This window comes from Melanotaenia boesemani, chromosome 20 (assembly GCF_017639745.1).
Source record: "Melanotaenia boesemani isolate fMelBoe1 chromosome 20, fMelBoe1.pri, whole genome shotgun sequence".
NCBI lineage: Eukaryota > Metazoa > Chordata > Actinopteri > Atheriniformes > Melanotaeniidae > Melanotaenia > Melanotaenia boesemani.
In genome coordinates this window covers 15,116,127-15,126,877 of record NC_055701.1, presented here as the reverse complement: position 1 = coordinate 15,126,877, position 10,751 = coordinate 15,116,127, and the positions used below count along the sequence as shown (strand labels likewise).

General features: G+C 36.5%; 1 protein-coding gene across 1 annotated transcript; it reads left to right on the top strand.

The window, feature by feature from the left end:
• Positions 1–274: 274 nt before the first annotated feature.
• Positions 275–4,553, top strand: LOC121631545 (E3 ubiquitin ligase TRAF3IP2-like). The gene is made up of 9 exons (XM_041972547.1): positions 275–508; positions 604–719; positions 1,180–1,321; positions 1,463–1,650; positions 2,278–2,366; positions 2,449–2,517; positions 3,448–3,558; positions 3,864–3,938; positions 4,056–4,553. The coding sequence occupies exons 1-9, from the start codon at positions 363–365 to the stop codon at positions 4,224–4,226; spliced, it is 1,107 nt and encodes a 368-aa protein (XP_041828481.1). The 5' UTR covers positions 275–362; the 3' UTR covers positions 4,227–4,553.
• The last annotated feature ends 6,198 nt before the right edge of the window (positions 4,554–10,751 follow it).

Genomic DNA, 10,751 nt, shown 5'->3' with positions numbered 1-10,751 from the left:
ATTGCTGGTTTGTAAATAAGTAGGCAGGTATCTGATATGCTCTGTTTCTTGCAGGACTGTTGCTGTGCTAAAATGTGATGGAGAAATCTGAAAAAGCCCCACAACTAAGAGAGATTTCTACCACAGACAAGTCAGGAAATTTCCATCTACTTAGTTGCCCTGAAGTCTCAGTAAATTCCATATTTCATGCAAATCTGCATCATGATAAAGTTACCCCAACATGTTGTATGGATGCATGCAAGATCTGTCAAATCCCATGCAGAAGCGAGCATATGAACCAAGAGTGGAGGAGACAGCCAGCTCATGCTTTGCAGCATGTAGAGCAGAGGCAGAACAGAGAACCAAAACAACCTTCTGCTTGGATGAATCTTCCTCATCAACCTTTTGATGGCTGTTTACCTCATCATGCAGAAATCATGGAGAGTGGTGCAAAAGGAGAGTGCAGTTACTGGAGCTTTGGACCTGATCAGTGTGGAACAGTTGAAACTACAAACAGAAGTACAACCTGGTACTTGGGAAACCTGTGTTAGTTTTGTTAACAAACAAAGAATAATCCTCAATAGCTAATTAATGTTTGGTTATCTTTTCTTTAATGTTCTGAAGCGAAGATGAATACATCTCTCAGCCTCAGAGTGATGTTGAAGAGGAGCTTGAGCTTCCTTTGCCACTGAAAGCTGATGATGAGTGGCAAAGTCCTTTTCCACTCCCTCACAGCTACAGTAAGTAAATAAGCTTCTCTTTTGCCGCATATTTGCTTTTATTGGTGTCACAAGACTTTATTTTAAAAGTTTGCAAAACAAAATAGAAGAAACATTTATTTGATACATGTGAAAACAGCACTATGTCCAGTTTATTTTTTATTCAAATTTCTTTTGAAAAGTTGTTACTATCTGGAGTAAAAACAGCTGGAAAACACAAAGAACTGTGAGCTTTTCTCATTTTATATTTCTAACGGACCCACAGAGTGAGTGGCAAAGCATTGAGAAGAAGGTTAATAAAGACAGCAAGAAGACCTATTGTTAGTGAATGTTTGATAATGTGAATCAAGCATATGTATATATATATATATATATATATCAGACTTTATCTATCAGTGCTCAACTGCTTCCTCTAATTGTTCAAAGTTGATAGAAAACTCATATTCACAAATGTGTTTGTATGTCAACACTGTATCCACAGATTTTCAGCACATGATGGATGCCAGACATTTCTACTTTTCAGAGGAAGGGCAGTGCAACGTCAACCCAGGCATCACACATCCTCCTCGGTCATTTCGTTATTCAGCTCCATACCTTCAAAAAGGGAATGACCCCAGAAACTGGTAATTGACTTCAGAATTAATCTGAAATAAACATGTCTCACATACTTTAAAGTAATCCCCACCTTACTAGTAAGGGCTAAGCCATGATGAGACAGTTTTTTAGCTTTTGTTTATTTATTTTTTTATTTCTTGCTCCTTCAGGTTACAGCCCCATGATAGCTTTACTAATGATAGGGTGGCTCAGGGTGGTGTCTCAGTTAACGTGCCTCAGTTCTCGGTCCCACCAGTGGAAGGTCTTTCACAAGTTAGCGTGGAAAGGTTGAGCTCAGCAGCAGTAGTCTCAAATCCACAGGAGAAAAGAAGCGCCATCAGTCTGCCTGAGGAGTGCCGTGAGTTGCTTTAATTTTTCATTTAAAGTATTTCAGGGTTTCAGTTAGCCTTCTAAAAAGATGTAATAGCCAACGTTTTGTGGGAGCGTAGGAAATCATTAAATATGAAGCACTAAGAAGTATCAGAGGGGAGTTTTACTGTCATATATTAACCTGTTAAACCTGTTTGTTTTGCTTTTATTGCTGCTGATGGTGTTGATGCTTTTACATCATGCTGATTAAAAGCTTTTGTGATGTCAAAATTAATAGGGTGTTTTATGAGTGTGTGCAAAAGTGACCTAAAGTAATAAATAATACCTTTGCTAGTATCAGAATAAACAGCTTTGCCACCAGTATCTGCTAACAAAAACTGGATTTGTTACTTGTTCTGCAAATTTCTTTATTTGTAAAACAACACAAAAACATTTCTGCAAATTTGTCCATGTGAGTGTGCATACTTTTAGCTGACATCCTTTGGCATTTCTTTAAACTATGGAAAGCTAAAGGAAGAAGCAATAAAATGATGGCTTCACCCACGTTATATGCAGAGTTTCAGAACACAAGAAAAATACTGTAATCATCTCTTGACCCCGTACTATTTACAGATGCAAATTCATTCTTATTTAGATTTTATGATCTCCTTCTCAGGAAACGTGTTTATAACTTACTCTTCGGACGTGTCTTCAGAGATGGTCTCCTTTGTTGAATTCCTCACGAAACAAGGATTTCGACCTGCTGTAAGTTATCATGTCACCTTTATTTTGAAATTACTAAAAAACATCAAGCATGGTACTTACAGCATTAACTTTGATTTTACAGATTGACTTATTTGACAATCCCATTAGATGCATGGACATCAATAAGTGGAGTGACACTTACCTGAAAGATGTAAGTGAATGCCACAGATAGTCAAACTTTTCTAAAGCTTTGTAATCCAAAGGTTGTTTGTTACCTAAAAGCTATGCTAATTCATTCAGGTCACCACATTAGACATTTAAATCAATGGGTCATTAACAAGCTTGTGCAGAACTTAACAAGCAGTTGGAGAACTATTTTGTTTACATCATGTTGCAGCAGGGAGACATTTAAAACCAGCAGGACTGCAGCCCTCCTAGGCCAGGTTTCCCCACCCCTACATTATAGAAACACCCAACAGGAAATTATTCTAGTTGCATGATAGAAATTAAACATACCATACTGCTAATGAGCACATTGAAAAGCCTTTTTATCCAGTTCTTTTTCCTGAGGATGAATAATAAGACTACAGACTATGATGTTTAAAGGGGAATAGTCTGTGTCAGTCCTTTGATGGTGGCTGTCCGACTGGTTTTGGATGTTTCCTGCTATAGCATGCCTGAATCAGATTAATGGGTCAACATGCTTGGGCAGCACTTAACAACAAGGTGTTGAGGAAAAACATTTAATTTGAATCAGGTTATTGGTTCTTGGCGCAGGGTGGCATCTAAAACCAGCAGGACTGCAGCCCTTAAGACAGTGAGCTAAACACCTTTGTTGTAGAAGAAAAAGGTTTTGTGTTTTAGAAATAAAATAAGTACCACTTAATAAAATATGCCATCCCAGGACATCCTTAAGTGAGGCCAAAGTTCATAATGTCCAGAAGAAACCAGGAGCAACATTTCCTCAAAACAGATGAGATATGATTGTAAAATCTCAACTGAAGAATTGCAAAAAAATTTAAACCAAAGTATTAACAAATGTGGATCTTTTCTTATATACTTAAATAATTCTTTGATTTTTGTATAAAGTGTCTATTTGAAAAATGTCTAAGATGTTTCTATGTTTGTTTTTCTTTAAAAGCCATCAACCCTGATTATCATCGCCATCGGTCCCAAGTATAAAAAAGATATTAAAGGAAACAGCTCCACAGTGGATGGCCATGGTCTGCACACTAAATATATTCACTCATTGGTAAGAAAAGAAAACTGGTAAAAAATACTACTACGACTACTGTTACAGTCATCGTCATTATAACAGAGTAATCAGTAAATAAATAAATAATGCTAACAACAAGAACAGCAGTGATATTAACATAATTAGTAATTAAGATAAAAATTGTAACCATTTTAAACTTATCATTTATTTACAGTTTTTATAATAATAAATTCACTATTTTTATGTAGGTTTGTGGGAATGAGTGCAGCTTATGATTTCATTTAAAGCAGAAGTTTTTTGTTTTAAGTCGCATGACAATGAGAGAAATCTGATTTTTTCAGATGCAGAATGAATTCATCCAGCAAGGCAGCTTGAATTTCAGATTCATACCTGTTCTCTTCCTTGGTGCAATCCAGGTCAGAAAACATGCTAAAAATGACAGTAATGTTTGTTTCTCCAAATAGTCTTAAGGAGTCTTTTCTCTTAAACTTGTATTAACTTTATTAAAAAAAAACTCTCTGCACTCTGTACAGAAACATGTTCCAAGTTGGCTTCAGAACACTCACTTTTACCGCTGGCCGCAGGACACAGAGAACTTGTTGCTGCGGTTGCTGAAGGAGGAGAGATACGTCCCTCCTTCTGTACCAGGAGAGCTCTCGCTCATCATCAGGCCTGTGACCACAAATCCTGCCTATATGGTGTGACACTGCTCATGCTCATGTGTGCAGGTGTTCAATATTTTTGTATTTATCTCATTATTTTAGTGCACGTGTTTTTACAAATCTAGCCATAAAGCATCAGTTTTCCAACACGATACAGACACAGGCATGGAAAAAGTCTCCTTGAGGATTCTGAGGAACTGTTTACACAAATACCAGAAAATAAACAAAAAAAATTTTCTAACTTTGAGTCATTTCTCATGCAGTAGTCCTGAGTCTTCCCTCTGCTGTGGATCCAGTTTGTGCAGTCTGTTATTCCTCCAGCCTCTGTTGATATAAACCTATTTCAAAAATGTCCTTTCTCTTGCAAAAAAAAAAAAAAAACAGTTTATTTGCTGTTACGGGCACACTAGCTGTTTAATAAAAATTTTAGAAAGGATGTCATTCTGGTTTTAAATCATGTCATAGTACTCAACCTGCACTTTTATGTTGTTTTTTTTTTTTTTTTTGTCTGTTTGTTTTTTAACAAGGTTCTTTTAACAGGAATTTTTTCTAGGAATTCTGCTGTCAAATACTTTTAGACCTTAGGGGAAAAAAACGGACTGGTATAAACGGTACATGGGAACGAAAAAACAAACTGGATTACTGGAAAAAAAAAAAAATCTTCTTGGCCGTACAATACCCTTTGAAAGCAGACCATCTATAACGACTGTAAAACAGACCCAGTCGTACAAGCAGGAGGCAACCAGTCCAGTCACAGGTGAGTCAGATGAGTCATCAGCCAATCAGGAAGCCAATCCCATTGAAAAGGGGAACAGAGAAAAAGCAAAAATCAAAACCCAAAACATAGGACAACCCACAGATAAAGTACTTCCATCATCATCAAATAAATCTTAGGAGTGATTATTGAGAACTCTTATTTAGAACTTATGAGTTTGGATTTAAATACATATTAAAACTATGTGGAAAAATGAGGATTTTGACCTTTAAAATGGTTCTCAGATTACAAAGATGCAATTATAATATCCAGAATAATATATGTTATAATACTCAACACTTTCTGGTGTGAAAGTTATATCTCTCTAACAGCAGCTGTTAAGATTTATTTACCAGAGGCTTTGATCATGACAGGAAGAAAACTATGAGTTACAATACTGACAGTTTCTGCCAATGTATAACAAGAATGTACAAGCACTGTGATTCCAGATATAATCAGATTTAATGATGCTTGCATCTGTAACAACAGTTGTTAGGCTGCAACATGTTTTTATAGTGTAAGCTTCTTTAGAAAGATCAGATTCTGTTATGGATCTCATCTGGATGTTTTCTGGATTAAAACATCCAAATGTATCCGTAATTAGTTTCAATCAAAATCTTTTATTGCAGTTAGTGAGAGATCTCATACCCAGAACTGTTTCATTATGGCACAGAGGAAATAGTCTAAAGATGCAAGGGTCTGTAGTCAATTATTGTCTAAATCTGAATCCATACGAAAAATAAAGAGTCTTGGAGATGAAGCGTCAACAGAAAAGAGCCAGACAGAGAAAAGATTCCAGGGCAGTGTTTTGCCCCAAACAGTAATATGGCCACAAATCAACCTGGCACTATTTGCAGGGGTGCATTACATTACAAATCTGTTTCTTCACTGTGGCTTCTAGGCTTAAAATGAAGAATATTTTTCTGTCCACCTTTCTTTCTACAAGTGAAATCAGTTGTTTATATTCCACGTCATCTGTCAGAGTTGATGGTAACTGGGCTGCTGCATCACCACAAGATACAACAGGTGCTCAAACAAGCACGAACACACTTCAGAACCATGTCATCTAAAACTAACTTCATTTTCATATAATACTTGCTGAAGCTGAGTTTTTTCTAAAACTAAAATGTCAAATTCTGTTTGTGTTTTTTTATGTAAGCTTTGAAAGCAAAGGAAATAACAAGCGGTGTACTCTTGAGCTAGATTTGTTTGATTATCGTACCCTGTTGTGGGTGGGATTGTCACTAAGAAACTGCTGTGAATGCATTTCAAGCAACTAACATGCTGTTATTTAGCACACCAACATCTTACAAGTGCAAAGGATTGGAAGGAGGGACTATTATGTAAGATTATGTGTGTGTGTGTGTGTGTGTGAGTGAGTGTGGGAGTGAGCAGAAGAGAACGATCTTGTCGCTACACTGTCCTTCATTGTGTCCCGTTTACTGTTTCTTCTTCTATGTGGCCAGGAGGAGTATGTGTTGTCTTCATTTATCTGCATTTTTTTTAAATAGGTTCATGTATTTTCTTCGTCCCAGTGCCATATGTCCTTGTTGGGGATCTGAAGACATCCAGCAAACAAAAAGATGAAAACAGGAGACAGCTTTGTTGAGCTTCTCTGACTGCTGAATAATCTGCTCCTTCCTGCTCATTGCTGTAGTCTGTGTTTATTTGTTTTTGTGGTGATGATGGAGACCAAAATCTGCTTGCACACTTGGTCATAGGGATTTTCTATAAATGTAGAGAACAAAAATTTTCTCCACAGGAAAAAAGAAGGTGGTTTTGATATTTAAAATTTGGTTTAGCATCAGGGTTAGGTTATGGTTACTGTGGGTTTAAGATAATAGTTTGGGTTAAGATTTCAGTCATGGTTAGGGTGAGGGGGTGTGAAATGTATTGCCCCACAGGCATATGAGCCAAATACGTTTGTGAGTATGTATGTGAGACAGCAGCATCTTGCCTGCAGACAGAGCATAGCACAAAGCATGTTAGAACAAATCCCTGAAAAAGAACAATGTTAAACAACCTGTTAGTTAACGTTGAGAGAAGTTTATTGTTGTGTGCTGCCCTCTTCTGGCCATGAAGTCAAACTCCTTCTGAGGCTCAGAGGTAATAATCCATTAATACCCTGTTTTATTAAAAATATAATTAATTAATGGTAATTGACTGTTTCAAAGGGAAATAAAATTTAATTAGCTTAGTTTAAGACACTACAACTCAATTTTAAAAAGTGCTATCAAGTCACAATTTTTTTTTTTTTTTTTTTTTTTTTTTTTTTTTTTGTTTTGTTTTGTTTTTTTTTTTTTTTTTTTTGTATGTTTGTTTGATTTTTATTTAGTTTCTCGAACATCCTGCCTGAGCAGCTCTTTTAGTTACTCTGAAAGTTCACCAGCAAAGTTCACCTCCTGTTTCTTAGTCTGGCATTTGAATCCAACTCCAACTTAGTCTCTTTTCAACCATGGATTGTGGCAGGTATGCTAGATTTAAGAGTTGGATATCTCTCTGTTAACTGTTAAAAATCTACAAAGAAGAAATCTACATTTTTTTCTAAGTGAGTCATTTTTTTTATAAATTAAATGAAAAATTATATATTAACAAACCAATTTGTCAAAACTTTCACAATAAAGGTTAGAGAATGGCCATGAGAGGAGCACTGGAAAGTTTGGTGTGGACCTGTGTTACTGAAATGGAGATGTCACAGTTTAAAATAATGATCTGGTTAAATGTTATTTATATGTGTGGATTGCAAAGATTATCCTAGCAATTTTTCAGACATGCTGAAATGACATGTTATTGTTTATGTGTGACCTCTAGAGGTCATGAGAGCAACTGATAATAATTTGTAAATGCCGGTATTTTAGTCCTAACCATACTAATTTTCTAGCCTTATATATATATATATATATAACAATGATAAGAAGAGGTGTTTTACCTTTGGTCTTGGTTGTGAAACTGTGCTTATTTTGGAGATATGAAGATGAAAAATAAAAAGAACTTGTGTGCAACATGTCAAAGTTGGCCTTTAGCACCCTGTTGTCACTGATGCCTGCAGCTGCACCACTTATTTTCTACACAGAACAGCCAGTCGGTCGTATTTACTGATGAAGGTGACATCAATTCTAGAAGTTGAATTGGACATAAAGAAAAGAAAAGAAAAGAAAAGAAAAGAAAAGAAAAGAAAAGAAAAGAAAAGAAAAGACCCTTCTTATGTGCCAGATGGCCACTTGTCAGCTTGGCATATAAGAGGTTTAATGTAATAAATAAATGAATTGCTATAAAATAAAGTTCTTTATTTTGGAACTTTTGTATGTTGTGCTTTTGTTCTATGAAGTCTAAGTTACTCTCTGTTGCAGCCTCTTCTTAGTTGTTTTTCAGATTCACATTATATGAACAATTTGTGTAAAGTATGAACCTCACTACAACAATCATGTTTACATAGGTCATGTTTACCCCACACCCACCACAAAATTTGGCATTTTAGAGCAGAAGGGTTCCATTTTGATCTGAAAAGTAATTTAAACTAAAAATTCACTAAGTGGTTTTCACATTTCCCATGTTTCCCTCAATACATGCATTTTGCTGCAATTTAACAACTTTTTCTCAATCAAGTTTTGAAACTTCAATAACAGCCATCCTGATGTAATTTTGCTGAAACAAATAAACTATGTGAAAACCTCAAAAATATGTCAGTTAAGTGGCAGAGCAACTTTAGAGCAACTATGGGACAGACTGAGGGATTAATAACAAGAACATCTTTAAATTAAATGAAAAAAATAAAGTGTTCAGGATTCCTAAGATTTTCTTTGGAAAAACACAGTTATGCTTTGTATTTGTGCAAGTAACCCACCAACATAATCACACACGCAAAGTGAAACCTTACGTAAGGATACAAACAAAAACCACAGATGACGGTTTGTCAAATCCAGCTTGTCAACCGTTGTGATTTCTCTGCTCCACCCAGGGATGGACTGAGGACAGAGGTGTTGCTTGTTTAACTGGTCTGCAGATCAGTTAACAATAGACATCCATTTTAAGGTGTTTGAGCAGCAGTTTCACACTCCCACTGACCATGTGCTCCATTCAGTAAATGCTTTGTAATGCATGATGTGAACCAAAATGAAGGTCAGCATCAGGGCTCAACAGATTCATGGATAAGCAGCAGAGATCAAAACAGCAACAAAACCTATTGAAGTTCCAGCAACTTAAATTTGCTTGAGGATTAACGTAAATCGTTGTTAAAATGTCAAGTGAAAATATGCTTTATTTTGACACTCATTACATTTACCTATTCTGTATCTTGTTAGATGTTCAGGTTAATTTGGTGCAATCCCACTATATAACCAATATAAATCCTGTCATGTTACTTAGTGATTCATGTGTCTCAGGCCCTCCAGGCTGTCTTGGCTTTTGTTCAAGTGAAACTCCTTCTCCTGCTCTCTGTCCGGGCATGACGTTAACTTCGCTTGGCTGTCTTCTCTGTTGCCTACAACCCCTTTTTGGAGTTTACAACAAGGTGGGGGGTGCCTTTTTGGCATGCTTCACCAGAATAAATCACAATCAAAACAGTTTCCCCTCAAAAAGAAATACTCATGTGCCCTTGCCAACCATGGTGGATTAGAGAACACAAACCCAAGTGCCTTCACAAGAGGAAAAATTACAGTAAACGGCAGACAGTATTCAAGAAACGGTTGGCTTGAAAACAACAGAAACTCCTGCAGGTACATACATGCCCACTATGATCCTGCTGACTCTATTGCCACTGCGAAATCAAATATGGGACAATATTTGTGTGCATTAGTGTTTGATGAATCAAGCAGACAAGCCCTGCTTGATATTTCTGCTCTGCCCAGTTTTAACATTCTTCATTCATGGCAAGCACAGATAAGTTGGTTTTTACCCTCATGTGCAACATCTGCCCAAGTGGAGCCAAAGTTAAGTGTATAAGTTAAAATTAGGTCAGATTGTGTCTATATTGTCTGCAGAGGCCTGTTTTTCAGAATTGAATCTGTTAATGCAGAATAGCAAAGCTGACATCATAATTAACCAGCCTTGATTATTCAATATGAACCTCTAAAATTAAATCTTAAAGTCTTCCAAACATGGTGGTTGATGGTGGTCAACAGCATTAAGACCAGTTACAATAATATAACTAAGAGTGTTTGTCTTCTGCCAGTGAAACAGGTCTGATGACTCTTTGGCCAGAGTTGCAACATCTCAACCATCCGGAACAACATCATGTCACCTCTGTGAACTTAAGCATTACCAAACATGCGTAGTGTTACCTTCGGTTTCTCCATTCAAGAAGAAGCTGCTTCTTGTCATTTTCACAGCTGAGAAAGCAAATAAAACATAAAACCTGTCAATAGATTTTATAATGACTTTGGGGCAACATCAAGCTAAATCAAGACGTCTGAGTAGATTTTCCAGCAGTCATTTAGCTTTTTTTTTTTTTTTTTTTTTTTTGTCCTGCTTCCTCTTAAAGACACGTTTCAGGTTTGACTGCAGATCCACTCAGAGAGGATTCCTTACTGCTGAGTCTCTGTGACATTTTGGGTGGGTGACGCTAAATGTATGCAGAAGCTTAAAGGTGACCTTTCAGCAAACATGAATCCTCTGCTTGTTAGGCTGATTAGTTTTACAACAAACAAATAAATTAGGACTATTCTCTGAACAGCTTCTTTAAAGTGGACCTTGTATGATCATTTCAACACATTTAACTCTTAGTCTAAGGGACTTCATCATTAGCTTCGCACCTTCATCACTACAAATGGACTGTATTAAGTGTATTTGTAGAGTAGGTGGGCAAAGTGGTGATC